This window comes from Scyliorhinus canicula, chromosome 2 (assembly GCF_902713615.1).
Source record: "Scyliorhinus canicula chromosome 2, sScyCan1.1, whole genome shotgun sequence".
Taxonomy (NCBI): Eukaryota; Metazoa; Chordata; class Chondrichthyes; order Carcharhiniformes; family Scyliorhinidae; genus Scyliorhinus; species Scyliorhinus canicula.
Genome location: NC_052147.1, coordinates 127,810,927 through 127,828,186, shown reverse-complemented (window position 1 = coordinate 127,828,186; position 17,260 = coordinate 127,810,927). Strand labels below are relative to the sequence as shown.

At 45.8% G+C, this 17,260-nt stretch overlaps 1 protein-coding gene across 3 annotated transcripts in view; it reads left to right on the top strand.

Annotated features, from left to right (window-relative positions):
- The window catches only part of iqca1 (IQ motif containing with AAA domain 1), a 200,030-nt gene that overhangs the window by 2,942 nt on the left and 179,828 nt on the right, over nucleotides 1–17,260 (top strand). For all 3 annotated transcript variants that reach the window (XM_038786291.1, XM_038786292.1, XM_038786290.1), the window contains exon 2: nucleotides 7,113–7,440. In XM_038786291.1, coding sequence (XP_038642219.1) covers nucleotides 7,113–7,440 — 328 coding nt within the window. The remainder of the gene's footprint in view (nucleotides 1–7,112; nucleotides 7,441–17,260) is intronic.

The following is a 17,260-nucleotide window of genomic DNA, read 5'->3' as shown; positions in this document are numbered from 1 at the left end:
TGCTGTGAACACCATCCTCTGGCTTATCAAAATTGCTACCCTCCAGCTCTCATCCCATAGCAGGAATGGTAGGTCTGTCCCACCCAGCCCTTCCTTAGCCACAGTCGGTCCTTCTCCCTCAGGTGAATCTCTAGGGGGAAGACTATCTTGGTTTTCATACTTTTCAGGTGGATGAAGACACTGGATCCTTTCAATGGGCCGTTAAGTCCCTAACATTCCAGGTGACTATCCTGGTGGGGGGTATCTATCTTCCCCCCCCCCCCCCATTTTGCAGGTTCAACCATACTTACCTTGTGGATGCACTCTTGCACTCCGGGATTTCCCTTTGTTAGGGGGTCATCCAAAATGGCTGTGGTCACCGTTCTCACCATGAGGCTGGTCCTCTGCGCCCCGGGTTTCCCTTTGTCCAGGGGCCACCCAACATGGCCACCAACTGTGTGTACGCCATGGGGGTGAGCCCCTGCATTCTGGGGTTTCCCATTGTTCAGGGACACTCCAAAGTGGCTGCTTATGGTGCCATCTTGTTCCATCTTCCCGAATCCGACCTGCTGAAGTCAGACTAGAGCCTTTCCCTTCCTTATCGCAATGTTCCCCCTATGGTCTTGATTCCTCCCTCTATTCCCCCTCTCACCTCCCATCCCCTCCATTCTAATTTCCTTCCTACCTTCCCCTCCCCCATCCCTGTGACATTCCCCCCTCCCCGGCACTCTCACAGTTGGGAGATGCGTCGCGGTCCCCCTCTCTCGTGCTTCCTGGTGCTAGCTTTCCGTTTTCCCTGATAGTGTGTTGGCCCCTCTCCCGGGGTTGCTTTGACCCCTGTCTACGCCCGTTCCCAGTGTTTTTTTTTTAAGTCATTCATGGGATGTGGGCGTCGCTGGCTGTGCCAGCATTTATTGCACATCCCTAATTGATCTTGAGGGGGCAGTTAAGAGTCAACCACATTGGTATGGGTCTGGAGTAACATGTAGGCTAGATCAGGTGAGGATGACATAGAACATAGAACAGTACAGCACAGAACAGGCCCTTCGGCCCTCAACGTTGTGCCGAGCAATGATCACCCTACTCAAACCCACGTATCCACCCTATACCCGTAACCCCCCTCCCCCCAACCTTACTTTTCAGGACACTACGGGCAATTTAGCATGGCCAATCCACCTAACCCGCACATCTTTGGACTGTGGGAGGAAACCGGAGCACCCGGAGGAAACCCACGCACACACTGGGAGGACGTGCAGACTCCGCACAGACAGTGACCCAGCTGGGAACCGAACCTGGGACCCTGGAGCTGTGAAGCATTTATGCTAACCACCATGCTACCGTGCTGCCCTTTTTCCTTCCCTCAAGGACATTAGTGAACCAACTGGGCTTTTACAACAATCGACAATGGTTTTGTGGTCATCGTTAGACTTTTAATTCCAGATATTTTATTGAGTTTAAATTCCATCACCTGCTAAGGTGGGATTCGAACCCAGGTCCCCAGATCATTATGGTTGGTCTCTGAATTACTTGTCCAGGGACAATATCACTATGCCATGCCTCCCCTCCCTGTCTCCTCCTCACCCTCCCCTGCGCTATGCTGCCCTCGCCCCTTCCTTCCTATGAGCTAGGTCCCCTAACATAGGCAGTGCAGTTTTGCACAAAATTGTCAATTTCCATCACTTTTCTCTACGTCTTCCTCACCGCTGCCTCGTTTGCCTTTTGTCCAGTCCATTCGTACGGACGAACTTGTCCACCCCTGTCGGGGTGGTAAAATAATGTTCCTTATTCTGGTATGTCACCCAGAGCCTGGCTGGAATAGCATCCCAGATTTAACATTGCTTTTGTACAGGGCCAACTTCGCGTGGTTGAATTCGGTCCTGTGCTTTGCCAGGTCCGCCCAATGTCCTGGAGTACCCTTATCTTGTGTCCCTCCCAGCTGCTTGCCTTAATCTGCTGAGCCCAATGCAGAATCCTATCCCGATCCTGGTACCTGTGCAGCTTGGCTATTATCACCCTCGGCTGCTCCCCGGCCTTGGGCCTTGGGCTTTGGTCAGAGCGACCTGTGTGCCCTGTTGATGTCTAGTGACCTTGTCTCTTCCAACCAAGTTGCCCAGCATCTGGGCCATGTAGTCAGTTGGGTCTCTGCTCTCAATTACCTCTGGCATGCCCACTATTCAATTTTTTTGTTGGCTGATCAGTTTTGTTGGCGGATCAGTTCTCTTGGCCCTCGACCTCCCAGTCCGAATGCATGGCTGAAGAGATGGTGCAGGAGGGAGGACTTTTAGTTTTCTGTATCATTGGGTCCGTTTCTGGATCATTGGGTCCGTTTCTGGGGAAAGTGAGACCTGTACAAGTCCAATGGATTGCACCTGAACAGGAGCATGCTTGGAAGGTTTGCTAGTGCTGTTGGGGGAAGGGATTAAACTAATTTGGCAGGGGGATGGGTTACAGAGTAGAAGAACAGCAGGGGGTGAAGCACACCCAGATTTTGAAGAAAAATCAGGTCCGTCTGAAAGGCAGAGCAAAGATAAGACACAAGGGAATATTGCAAGGCTGAATGGGATTTATTTTAATGTAAAGAGTCTTACTGATAAAGGAGATACATTGAGGACATTGATTAACACATCAAAGTATGATAGAGTTGCTATCACAGAGACATGGTTGAGGGAGGGGCAGGACGGGCAGCTCCATATTATGGAGTATAGAATCTCCAGAGACATGAGGGGTGTATAAAGGGAGGTGGCATCGCAATATTGATCAATTAATCAATTACAGTGTGGCATCATAGAGTCATAGAGGTCTACAGCACCGAAAAGGCCCTTCAGCCCATCGTGTCTGCGCCGGTCAAAAACAACCACCTACGTATTCTAATCCCATTGTCCAGCACTTGGCCCATAGCCTTGTATGCCTTAGCATCGTAAGTGCACATCTAAATACTTCTTAAATGTTATGAAGGTCCCTGCCTCCAACACCCTTTCAGGCAGTGAGTTCCGGACTCCCACCACTCTCTGGATGAAAAGGTTTTTCCTCACATCCCCTCTAAATCTCCTGCCCCTTACCTTAAATTTATGTCCTTTGGTTATTGGTCCCTCCACCAAGGGTAAACGTTTCTTCCTGCCTACTCCATCTGTGCCCCTTATAATTCTATACATCTCAATCACATTCCCATCAGTCTCCTCTGCTGCAAGGAAACCAACCCCAGTCCATCTAATCTCTATTCATAGCTAAAACTCTCCAGCTCAGGTAACATCCTGATAAATCTCCTCTGCACCCTTTCGAGTGCTATCCCTTCTATAGTGTAGGTGGCACAATGGTTAGAACTGCTGCCTTGCATGCACCAGGCACCCCGGTTCTCTTCGGCCTTGAATGACTGGAGCTTGCACATTCTCCCCGTGTCCACGGGGTGCTCTGGTTTCCTCCACAGTCCAAAGATGTGCAGGTAGGTATATTGGCCATGCTAAATTTCCCCTTAATGTCCAAAAGTTAAATGGGGTGATAGGTTTGTGGGGATTGGGCAGGGGAGTGGGCCTATGTGGGGTGCTCTTTCAGGATCTGTGCAGACTCCTTTTGCACTGTTTGTATTCTATGATTCTATTCCAGAACTGCGCACATTACTCTCCCTGTGGCTTAACAAACATTTTAGACAGTTCCAGCCTAACCTCCCTGCTCTTTAATTCTATACCTCAGCTAATAAAGGCAATTATACCTTATGTCTTCTTAACCACAGTATCTACCTGCCCTGCTACCTTAAGGGACCAGTGTACATCGCACCAAGGTCCCTCTGATCCTCGGTGCTTCTCAGGGTCCTGCCATTTATCATGTATTCCCTTGCTTTGCTTGACCTGTCCAATTGCATCACCTCACACTTATCCGGATTGAATTCTATTTGCTACTGGTCAGTGATCAGTAGGTCAAATGCAATTCCCTCATTTGCACACACGGTCACCTCTTCAAAAATCTCAATCAAGTTGGTCAGACATAACCTCGCCTGAACAAAACCATGCCAACTGTACTTGATTAATCCCTGCCCCTCCAAACGCAGAATAGTTAGGTCTCTCAGAATTGCTTCCAATAGTTTCCCTACCACTGAGGTTAGACTGACTGGCCTGTAGTTTTGTGGTTTATAACTTCCTCCCTTCTTCAATAACGGCAACAAATTGGCTGTCCTCCACTCCTCCAACACCGCTCCTGTGGCCAGAGACGAATTGCCAATTATTGCCAACGCCCCTGCCTCACTCAACAGCCTGGGATACATTGGGCTGGATTCTCCGCTGTCGGGATTCTCTGTTGGGCTGGCAGCGCACCCATGCCCTGGGATTTCCCGACGGTGGGGGGCTGCCCTCAATGAGAAACTCCATTGACAGGCTGGCAGGATAGAGAATCCCGCTGCTGGTGGGGCCGTGCCGCACAGAAAACTAGTGCGGCGGGACGGAGAATCCCACCCATTGCATCAGGCTTGGAGATTTATCTACTTTGAAGCATGACAGACAACGAAGAAACTCCTCTCTGAGTTAATTTCTTTAATTTTATCCCAGTTTTTCTCCCTGATTTCTATACCCACACCATCCCTCTCATGAGTGAACAACCAACAAAGTGTTAATTTAGAACCCTACCTCTGTCCTCCGGCTCCATACACAAATTCCACTATGGTCCTTAATGGGCCGTACTCTTTCCCTAGTTATCCTTTTGCCCTTAATGTACTTGTAAAACATCGTAAGGATTTTCTTTATTTTACCTGCCAGTATCCTTTCATGTCCCCTTTTTGTTCTAATTTCCTAATTTCCTTTTAAAGTTCCCTCTTGCACATTCTATACACCTCTTGGGCGTCTGCTGTTTTGAACCCTCGATATCTACCACAAGCCTCCCTTTTTCTTCTTATCCAATGCTGAATATCCCTCGATATCCAGGGTTCACTGGATTTGTTGGTCCTATCCTTTTACTTGATTGGACCATGTTGGCCCTGTACCTTCTTAGGGTGACAGGGTACCGCAGTGGTTAGCACTGCTGCCTCACTGGGCTGAGGACCCAGTTCAATCCCGGCTCCGGGACATTTTCCGTGTGGTGTTTGCACATTCTCCCTGTGTCTGCGTGAGTCTCACCCCCACAACCTAAAGATGCAGGTGAATTGGCCATGCTAAATTGCCCCATAATTGGAAAATAGTTTTGGGGCAGCCCTGTGGCACAGTGACTCACAGCTCCAGGGATCCGGGTTCAATTCTGGCCTTGGGTAACTGTCAGTGTGGAGTTTGCACTTTATCCCCGTGTCTGCGTGGGTTTCCTCCAAGTACTCTGGTTTCCTCCCATAGTCCAAAGATGTGCAGGTTAGGTGGATTGGCCATGATCAATTGCCCCGTAGTGTCAAAAAGGTTGGGTGAGGTTACTAGGTTGCAGACTAGGGTGGAGGCATGTGCTTAAGTGGGATGCTCTTTCCTTGGGCTGGTGTAGACCTGATGGGCCAAATGGCCTCCTTCTGCGCGCTCTCCTACAATGACTACCCTTTAGCCCCTTAATTATTCCCTTTTTTAACAAATATGGGTTATGTCAGTATCACAAAAAAGTGTTAAGGTGGATAACTCCTCAGAGCCTGATGGGATCAACCAAAGGATACTGAGGTAGGCATGGAAGTAAATTGCTGGGGCAATGACAGAAATCTTTGTATCCTCATTGGCTGCATGTGAGGTCCCAGAGGACTGGAGAATAGCCAATGTTTAAGAAGGATAGCAGCGATAATCCAGGTAATTATTGGAAAAATTTCTAAGGGACAGGATTACTCACATTTGAAAACAAGTGGACTTATTAGCGATAGGCAGCATGATTTTGTGAAGGGGATGTCATATCTCACTAACTTGATCAAGTATTTTGAGGAAGTGACATCGATGATTGATGAAGGAAGTGCAGTGGATGTTGTCCACATGGACTTCAGTAAAGTCTTTGGCACGGTCTCTCATGGCAGACTGGTACAAAAGGTAAAGCCACATAGGATCAGAGGTGAACTGGCAAGATGGATACAGAACTGGCTCAGTCATAGAAGACAGAGGGTCATGGTGAAAGGGTTATTTTCTGAATAGAAGGCTGTGACTAGTGATATTCCGCAGGGATCAGTTGTTCGTTGTATATATAAATGATTTGGAGGAAAATGTAGCTGGTCTGATTAGTAAGTTTGCAGACGGCACAAGGCTTGATGGAGTTGCGGATAGTGAAGAGGATTGTTGGAGAATATAGCAGGATTTCGACCGGTTGGAGACTTGGGCGGAGAAATGGCAAATGGAGTTTATTCTGGACAAATGCGAGGTAATGCATTTTGGAAGGTCTAATACAAGTTCTCAAACTGCAACCAAACTCTCTCCAATTCAACATCCCAACCGGAAAATGTCCTTAATGCTACACTTCTTCCTGGGCTCATCTGTGCTCCTAGCATCTCTTTCAAGTTTAAATGCTGAGAAATTGCTTCACTTATCCCCACCTTCCTCGCTTTAGCTGGTATCTCCATTTCTAATTCACCTACCAATTTGACTAGCTTGTCCAATAATCATCAATGGATCAAAAATATAATATAATCGCTTATTGTCACAAGTAGGCTTTAATGAAGTTACTGTGAAAAGCCCCTAGTCGCTGGTACAGGAATTGAACCCGCGCTGCTGGCATTGTTCTGCATTACAAGCCAGCTGTTTAGTCCCCTGTGCTAAACCAGCCCCAGATGTCACGGCAAAAATAAAAGAAAGGGGAAATAAAGGAATAAACAGAAAAACAAACAAGGACATTCACACTTTTAAGTTGGTCCCAGGAAATGGTGAATGACATGAGCCTTCAAAATGTAATAAGATGAGGGAACTCTTGCTGTGGGAGGGGATGTGAGGTGCATATATAGTAGAACTGAGAGAATAATATTAAGTCTTTGTACACTATTGTGTAACTATGTTAACTTGTAATAATACTCACTTGTTTCATTCCTTTTGATATGCAGTAAAGGATTTTTGTTTAAATGCATAAAATCTTGCGACAGATCTGTCAGTTGATTGTTGAGTATTCAAATTTCTTCTTTTAATATTAATGGTTCTGAACCAGATTATAACATTATTTAACTTTTTGTGTGTGCTAATCATATTATTATCCAATACTTTCTTTCATTGCAGAGCTTACAATAAGATGTGGGTTGAGACCCATGAGGACCTGCGTTACCTTCTGAAGCAGGAGATCACTGTCCAGGATGCTAAACCACAGACAGACCGCGTGATCATCTTTCAGATTCTGACAACCTTTTACATCAAGTATGTGCAAATTTTCCGTAATATGGAATCTCTCTATGACCAGATTGTGCATCCTCAGAAACTAAGGATTATTCACCATGTGCTGGATGGAATTATGGGCAGAATCCTGGAGCTAAAGAATGAAATGGTAAAGCTGGAGTTCTCAGAGTTTCACTATTGTGACGACGTCCTGCAGGACCTCAAGCTAATTCCGGTACGTATGGTCCCATCTTGGTTTTAAAGGCAGGGGAAAGAAAATGCAATGGAAAATTGAATGGAAAAATACAGTTGGCCTAATGCTGGTTTAACAGAGACTGGGTCTCAACTGGATGGCTCCTGAAATGAATACAGGGACCACAATGTGTAATCACACATGGTGTTTTCATGCTGCATGCTCATCATACTGTCTGCTTATTATCATAGAACTTAGAACATACAGTGCGGAAGGAGGCCATTCGGCCCATCGAGTCTGCACCAAGTCCTCACTTCCACCCTATCCCCGTAACCCAATAACCCCATCTAACCTTTTTGGTCACTAAGGGGCATTTCATCATGGCCAATCCACCTAACCTGCACGTCTTTGGACTGTGGGAGGAAACCGGAGCGCCTGGAGGATACCCACGCAGACATGGGGAGAATGTGCAGACTGCTCACAGACAGTGACCCAGCAGGGAATTGAACCTGGGACCCTGGTGCTGTGAAGCCACAGTGCTAATTACTTGTGCTACCGTGCTGCCATAGCGCAGTTGTTACATACAGTCAGTGCTAACCATGCTGTTCATTGGCTCCACAAATTAGCAGGGGTCCAATCTTGTTATGTGCTTGCACTACTTAAAGCTATTTGCTTAAATCTAGCCTGCCACCTCTTAAAAGAAAGACATATGTGGCTGCTGGAGGTACTGACACCATTTGGAATAGTGCTCAGGCACAAAAGACAATGGCTGATGATAGGAGAGCAGATTTTTAGATAGTGCATTGGAGGTCTTGGTGAAGGAGATGGAACAGAGGAGAAAGGTCCTGCATCCACAGGTGCTAACCAATCAGATGTGCAATATCTCATGCTGATATTGGACCATAAGACATGGGAGCAGAATTGAACACTCGGCCCTTCAAGTCCACTCCACCATTCAATCATGGCTGATATTTTTCTCATCCCCATTCTCCAGCCTTCTCCCCGTAACCCCTGATCCCCTTATTGATCAAAAACCTATCTATCTCTGTCTTAAAGACACTCAGTGACTTGACCTCCACAGCCTTCTGTGGCAAAGATTTCCACAGATTCACCAACCTCTGGCTGAAGAAATTCCTCCTCATCTCTGTTTTAAAGGATCGTCCCGTTAGTGTGAGATTGTGTCCTCTGCTTCTAGTTTTTCCTACAAGTAGAAACATCCTCTCCACGTCCACTCTATCCAGGCCTTGAAGCATCCTGTAAGTTTCAATAAGATGCCCCCTCATCCTTTTAAACTCCAACGAGTACAGACCCGGAGTCCTCAACTGTTCCTCATACGACAACCTCTTCATTCCAGGGATCATTCTTGCGAACCTCCTCTGGACCCTTTCCAAGGTATTGTTGAAAACTCACCACTATTCTTAGAATTCCCCCTATACCAAAAAGGGCCGACATTCTAAATGGTGAACAGGGATTCTCACTCCCTGACTCCGATGCAGGCTTCGGTGGGTGCTATTCAGGTCAAACTATATTTTCAAGTTATCCCCCGGTATAACCCATTCCTTCACCGAAGATTTCTACTTACCACTTAGTAGCATTAATCCTGGATCCCACATTGCTAAGTAAGTAAAGTTGACTTAGGAATAAACCACTGTTTCAGGTTAAATTAAGTTATTTTATTATTATATTTTTTCTTTTAAAAGCTGCAATCACTTTCTTTACAGAAAGGTAAAAAAATCTTGCTTCTGGATCCTTCTGGTTGGTTGAAGGAACCTTCAGGCCCAACTTGACAATCTTTTTAAAATCTGTTCTTCTTTAGATGTATTCGCTGGTTAGCTCGGTTGCTATGTCCTGTCAATCCCATGTACTGAGCTATGAGAGCTGGCTCTGCTGGCTATCTCTAAACTGACTCTGCCTCCTCTTTAAATTCTAGTCTTCCTTAGATGTATTAGCTGTTTTATCTCGGCTGCTATGTCTTATATTTCCCATGACCGAGCTGACTAAGCTGAATATGCTTGCTTCTCTTTTTCCATCTCCTTCTCTTTGAATTCTGGTTCTGGTAGTTCCTGCTCTGGGCTTATATTCTCTTCTAACAGTTATTAAGTTTTTATGACCTTATTGTAAAGTAACTATTATTTCATTTTGATTGTAAAAAGTATCTTTGATCTAAACATTCTAATACAGCTAAGTATTCATTTTGACATGACCTCACCTCTCAGGGTCTCTGATTACATTGTTTCCTTTGTGATGTTCAAAGTTCCTTTGTGATATTCAAAAATGCTTTGGTTTCAATAGAGGTGTGAATTTTGGTTTGGTTCCTGTAATTTCTATAGTTCTATTTTCTAATTGTGTCCTCAGCTCATAATTGTGACTTTGATATTGCCAGACGTCCATGGTTCAAATGACACATCTTTCCATATTTTCAATAGGCCAGCACATCCTTTCTGAGGTACGGGTCCCAAAACTGCTCATAATACACCAAATGGGGTCTGACCAGAGCCTTATATAGCCTCAGAAGTACATCCCTGGTCTTGTACTCTAGCCCTCTCGACATGAATGCCAACATTCCATTTGCCTTCCTAACTGCCAAGTGAACTTGCACGTTAACCTTAAGAGAATCGTGAGCAAGGACTCCCATGTCCCTTTGTGCTTCTGATTTCCTAAGCATCTTCCCATTTAGAAAATAGTCTATGTCTCCATTTCTTCTTCCAAAGTGCATAACCTCACACTTTTCCACATTGTATTCTATCTGCCACTTCATTGCCCACTCTCCTAGCCTGTCCAAGTCCTTCTACAGCCTGTCTGCTTCCTCAATACTACCTGCTCCTCTACAGATCTTTGTATCATCTGCAAATGTACCAGGCATGGACTGCGAAGATGGAAGAGGCTCCAGATTGAAGGTAAGTTTAAGTGGCTCACTGAGGGCAGTCAGGCAGCCCATGGCAAAGAGCAATGGGGATAGGGTAGGCGGTGGGTCTCAGTGGGGCTGACCCTTCTGTCACAGAGCCTTCCATAGGCTGCAATGCTCCTGACCATGAACTTCAACTGGGTGGCCCATCTACCTATATAGCCCCTACAAATGGTGACAGGAAGTGACCCATAAGTTTTTTTTAAAACTTGAGTTATGGGATGTTGGCGATGCTGGCTAGGCCAGCATTTAGTGTCGATCTCTAATTCCCCTTGAGGAGATGGTGATGCACTGCCTTCTTGAACCACTACAATCCCTGTGCTATAGGTCCACCCAGAGTACTCATAGGGAGGGGGTTTCATCATTTTGACACTGATATATTTCCAAGTGAGGGTAGCGGGTGTGTTGGAGGGGAACATGCAGGTGTTGGTGTTCCCAAGTGTCTAGCGGCTTTGTCCTTCTGGATGATATTTGGAAGGTGCTGTTTAATGAGCCTGGGTGAGTTTCTGCAGTACATCTTGCAGCGGTACACATTACTGCCATGTTCATCGCAGGTGGTAGCAGTGAATGTTTGTGGAAGGGATGCCAATTAAGAAGGCTGCTTTGTCCTGGATGGTGTTGAATTTCTAGAGTGTTGTTGCGGCTGTACTCATCCAGGAAAGTGGAAAGTATTCCATTACACTGCTGACTTGTGTCTTGTAGATGGTGGACAGGGAGGTGAGTTACTAGACACAGGATTTCAAGCCTCTGACCTGCTCTTGCAGCCACTGTATTTATATGGCTAGTCCAGTTCAGTTTCTGGTCAATGGTAACCTTCAGGAGGTTGATAATTAGGGATTCAGAGATGGTAATGCCATTGAATATCAAGGGTGATGGCTAGATCCTCTCCTGTTGGAGATAACCATTGCCTGACATTTGTGTGATGCAAATGTTACTTGCCCCTTGTCAGCCCAAATGTGGATTTTGTCCAAGTCTTGCTGCGTTTGGACATGGACTGCTTCAGTATCTGACGAGACATGAATTGTACTGAACATTGTGCAGTCATCAACGAAAATCCCCACTTCTGTCCTGATGATGGAGGAAAGGACCTTGATGAAGCAGGGGAAGATGTTTTGGCCTAAGACACTACCATGAATGATGTCACATTAAGTCTTGGAACTGAGAAGACTGACCTCCAGCCACCGCAGCCATCTTCCTTTGAGTCAGGTAGGAATCCAGCCAGAGGAGAGTTGATCCCCTGATTCCCATTGAATCCAGTTTTGCATGGTCTCCATGATGCCACATTTGGTCACAATCTGCCTTGATGTCAAGGGCAGTCAACTTCACCTCAGTTCTGGAATTCAGCTTTTTTGTTCATGTTTAATCCAAGACTGTAATGAATTCAGGAGTAGAGAGACCTGGCAGTACCCAAACTGAGCGTCAGTGAGCAAACTACTGCTAAGCAAGTACCGCATGATAGCACTGTTGATGACCCGTTCCATCACTTTACTGCTGATCAAGAGTAGACTGATAAGATGGTGATTGGCCAAGTTGGATTTATCCTGCTGTTTGTGCACAGGACATAGCTGGACAGATGCCAGTGTTCTAGCTGTATCAAAATAACTTGGCGAGGGGCGTGGCAGTTTCTGGACCACAAGGCTTCAGTGCTATTGCCAGAATATTGACAGGCCCACAGCCTTTGCATTATTCAGTTCCTTCGGCCATTTCTTGATATCACATGGAGTGATTCAAATTGGCTGAAAACTTACATCTGTGATGATGAGGACATCCAGAGTAGGCCAATATGGATCATCCACTTGGTACTACGTCTGAAGATCGTTACTATAGTTACAGCAAGGAAAATCCGGCGAGTTCACAGGGAGACATATATTCAGGTTTACAGCGGCACATACATAGGGCCCTGTTACACATAGGCCCTATTACACATTACCGGGTCCTTACTCCTTTCTGTCGCTACTATAGAGGCCAACCTATTGTACAAATGCTGGTTAATTCCCGGTCCAATCAGGACAAGGGAACAATCATCCCCAGTTGGATGAAACTCATGCATGTGATATGCAGGTTATTACACCGCCCCCCCCATCATCTTCACTACCCCCTCACCCCCCCACCCCAAGTTCGAAAATCCTTTGAAAGGCAACCCCAGAGGAGGAGAGGACCAATATAAAAAACAGAAGACAGAACTGGTGCGACAACAAAACAATCGTGTTTCAAACTGCAGGAGAAACCATCAAAAAGGGATCGGGAAGCAGGAGAGACCATGTACACCTGGCCGAATATTACGTCTGGCCCCGCACCTGCACTGGGCACACACAAAGTGCAAAGTCGCTAAGGACCAAGCTTGGGGAGGCCTCTTGGTGTCTGACCCATCGACCCAAAATCTTACTGACACAGTGTAACTTCCAGCCACAGAGGGACTGGGTGGGGGAAAGAAACAATGCTCAACTCCACACCCTGTATACCCCTAAAGCCTGCCATAGCGTCAACTTACAAAAGGGGGGAAGGGGGAATGTACACGCCCACCTAAAATGCTCAGGGAGCTGTCACCTCAAAACCTTGCAACATATTAATGTAGTTTAAGCATAACTTAAATAAAATAGAGCGCCGTGCAGAACATTACAAGACCAGCATTCATACTGAGAATACCCTATCAACTCAATGTAAACCGAGTTAATCACTGAACAGAGTCTCTCGGCTCAAAACCTGTAGCCATGCAGCAACCATCAGCACCTATGTAGAACACTGCTGTCGTAAAGCCCGCTTTCCCAGTGGTCACGGAAGAGTCTCTCAGTACCAATGCCGCACTGGCCACCCGAATGACAGTCCAAGGAGGCGGCAGCAAAGTCTCGAATTGACTCCCCAGTGGACTTACTGCCACAGCAAGCCAGCAGTGCAATAAGATGGCAGGCGTAGACGAACGAAAACGTTGCACGACCTTCACCAAAAGTCGCCTTCAACAATGCCTCTTTCGGTATTGCCTGATACAGCAGAACCCAGAACATACGCAGCTTATACGATCCACAAGACGGCATCGAAAATCTCGGCCCTGCGCTCACCTTCAGTCTCAACACAGGGTCCGAAAACGACATCACAGCAACAAAATCGGTTCATACCTCAGTCCACACAGTCATAAAAATATTTTTCAGGGAGGTGGCCAACAGCTCCAATGCCCCTTGTCACCAATATAGTAACAACAAGGGAAATCCGGTGAGTTCACAGTGAGACTTTTCTTCATCTTTACAGCGGCACATACATAGGGCCCAGTTACACATACTGGATCCTTACCCCTTTCTGTTGCTACAACAGAGGCCGAACTAATGTACAAATGCTGGTTAATTCCTGGTCCATTCAGGACAAGGGAACTATGATGGATGGCACAGTAGCACAGTGGTTCGCATATATGCTTCACAGCGCCAGGGACGATTACACCGGGTTCGATTCCCGGCTTAGGTCACTATGCGGAGTCTGTACATTCCCCGTGCCTGCGTGGGTTTCCTCCGGTTTCCTCCCACAGGTCCCGAAAGATGTGCTTGTTAGGTGAATTGAACATTCTGAATTCTTCCTCCGTGTACCCGAACAGGCGCCGCAGTGTGGCGACGAGGGAATTTTCACAGTACTTCATTGCAGTGTTAATGTCAGCCTACTGGTAACAGTAATTATAACAAAGGTCATCTCCAGCTGGATGAACCTCATGCAGGTTATTACAGTTATGAACATATGAAATAGGAGCAGAACAAGGCCATTCAACCTCTTGAGCTTGTTCCGACATTCAGTAACGTTTTGATGATCTGTTTGTGTTCAGTTCCACATTCTCTTTCCCAACACAAATCCAGTTAAGTCTGCCTTAAAAATATTCAGTGACCCCACTTGTGACAACTTTCTGAGGCAGAGAGTTTCAAAGTCGCACAGCCATCTGTGAGAAACAATTACTTCTCATCTCTGTCCTATTTTCACGACTGCTAATTTTAAAACAGTGTTCCCTAGTTCTGAATGTACCGACAAGAGGAAACATCCTTTCTTTCTTTTAAAATTTAGAATACCCAATTCATTCTTTCCAATTAAGGGGTAATTCTTTGTGGCCAATCCACCGAACCTACACATCTTTGGGTTGTGGGGGCGAAACCCACACGGGCATGGGGAGAATGTGCAAACTCCACACGGACTGTGACCCAGGGCTGGGATCGAACCTGGGACCTCAGCACCATGAGGCAGCAATGCTAACCACTGCGCCACCGTACTGCCCGGAAACATCTTTTCAATGGCCACCTTGTCAATATCGTTGAGGATCTTGTATACTTCAAAGAAGTCGCCCCTCACTCTTCTAAACTCCAGTGGAAACATGTCCAACCATTCATTCCACATATCTAGCTAATAAACCTCCTCTGAACTGCCTCCAACATATTCACATCCTTCCTTTAATAAGGAGAATTAGGGGCAGCACGGTGGCAGCGGATTAGCTCTGCTGCCTCACGGCGCCAAGGTCCCAGGTTCGATCCCGGCTCTGGGTCACTGTCCGTGTGGAGTTTGCACATTCTTCCTGTGTTTGCGTGGGTTCCGCCTCCACAACCCAAAGATGTGCAGGGTAGGTGCGTTGGCCACGTTAAATTGCCCCTTAATTGGAAAAAACAGATTGGGTACTCTAAAATTTATTTTTAAAAAAGTAAGGAAATTAAACTCCACATAGTATATGAGATGCGGTCTCACCAATTCCCTGTATAACTGAAGCATAACATCTTTACTTTATGTTCAGTTCCTCTCATAATAAATTATAGCATTCCATGAGCTGCCTTTACTACATACTGCTCCTGCATTCTCATCTTTTGTGACTCATGCACGAGAACAGCTAAGCTCCTCTGCACCTCGGCATTCTGTAGTCGTTCTCCATTTTTAAAAATAGAAATTTAGAGTACCCAATCATTTTTTCAATTAAGGGGCAATTTAACGTGGCCAATTCACCTACCCTGCTCATTTTTTCTTTTGGGTTGTGGTGGGTGAGACATGCGAAGACACAGGGAGAATGTACAAACTCCACATGGACAGTGACCCTGGGCCGGGATCGAACGCGGGTACTAGGCGCTGTGAGGCAGCAGTGCTAACCACTGCGCCACCGTGCTGTACTTGTCATTCTCCATTTAACACTTTGCTTGTTTTTAGATTTGTAAGGATCCTTCCTGTTTATTCTCTTATTCCCCCTTTTATTTTGTTATTGTAAAAACTTGACGCCCCGCACAGATGCCTGTGGGACTCCACTCATTATATCCTGCCAATTAGACAAAGACCCAAACTCTCTATTTTCTGCTAGGCAGTTAATCTTCAACCTGGGCTAATATGCTATCCTCTATGACATGAGCTTTTTTCTTGCAATAACCTTTGATATTATAACAATAATCTTTATTAGTGTCATAAGTAGGCTTACATTAACACTGCAATGAAGTTACTGTGAAAATCCCTGAGCCACCACACTATGACGCCTGTTCCGGTACAGTGAGGGAGAATTTAGAATGTCTAATTCACCTAACAGTGATATGACACCTTGCCAAATGTTTTCTGGAGATCTAGTACAGTATATCTATAGATTCCCTTCTATCCACCCCACATGTTACTCACTCAAAGAACTTAAATCAATTGAACACAATTTTTCATAAAACTATGCTGAATCTCTCCAATTACCTTAAGCTTGTCGAAGTACCCAGCTATAACTTTTTTAATGATCGTTTCTGACATCTTCCGCATGATAGATCCTAGTGATAGAGGGTGTGAACCATGCAAGTCCCCATAGAAATCAGCGGGACCAGAATATCCCATCATCAGGCAATGGTGGCTGCATCCACCACCGGAAAACACAGAGACATGAAAAATAGGAGCAGGAGTAGGCCATTCGGCCCTTCAAACCTGCTCCGTCATTCATTATGATCAACCAACTCAGTAACCTGTTCCCTCCTTCTCGTATCCTGTGATCCTTGTAACACAAGAGCCATACTATACAATATTTTGGCCTCAATTACTTTCTGTCGTAGCAGGTTTCAAAGGCTCCCACTCTTTGGATGAAGACATTTCTCCTCCTCTCAGTCCGAAATGGTTTATCCAGTATCCTTAGAATGTGACCCCTGGTTCTGGACACTACCGCTATTGGGAACATCCTTCCTACACCTACCCTGACCAGTCCTGTTAGAAATGTATTAGTTTCTCTGAGATTCCCCCACCTCATTCTTCTAAACTTCAGTGAATAGAATCATAACCGACTCAATCTCTCTTCATACCTCAGACCCGCCATCCTAGGAATCATCCCAGGAAACCTGTCCACTGAGGGGAAGGAAAATCCCGCCCATAGTTTCTGCTTTCTGCTTCCCTCCCTTCTTGAATAGAGAGGTTATATTTTCAACTTCCCAGTCTTATGGAACCATTCCGAAATATAACACATTTTTGAAAATGAACATGGTTGTCAATCGCAACAATAATATTGCAAAATTAACTAGATATGGCAGTTCTTAATGATAATATTGCTTTTCAGAGTTGCCAGGTATCAAATGATACCACCACAAGGCTTTACCGGATATCGATCAAAGACCAAACAACCAGTTAGTCAGTTCAAGTTCAAATATGGTTTATTTACACACAAGGATTACTTCGACATGCAACATAAAACACTACAAGTTAAACTACACCTAACAACTACAATAACCTATACTTAACTTCAGGGAAACCGGCTCTATGCAGATGAACAAGGCCTTTGTTCGGATCTTGCGTGGCTGGGTTGAAGAAGTGGCTTTGTTTCTGCTGGGCTCATGCGTCTGGTTGCGATCGTTGGTCTTGAACTTGTCTTCTGGTTGTAATGCTACACTTGGTTTTAGGCGTAGGCCGGGGCCAAGAGAGACCGAACACATGGCTGTATCTCTTTTTATCCCTCTGGGCTTTCACGCTCTATGGGGCGGTCTTTAGCTTTGGATCCAATAATTC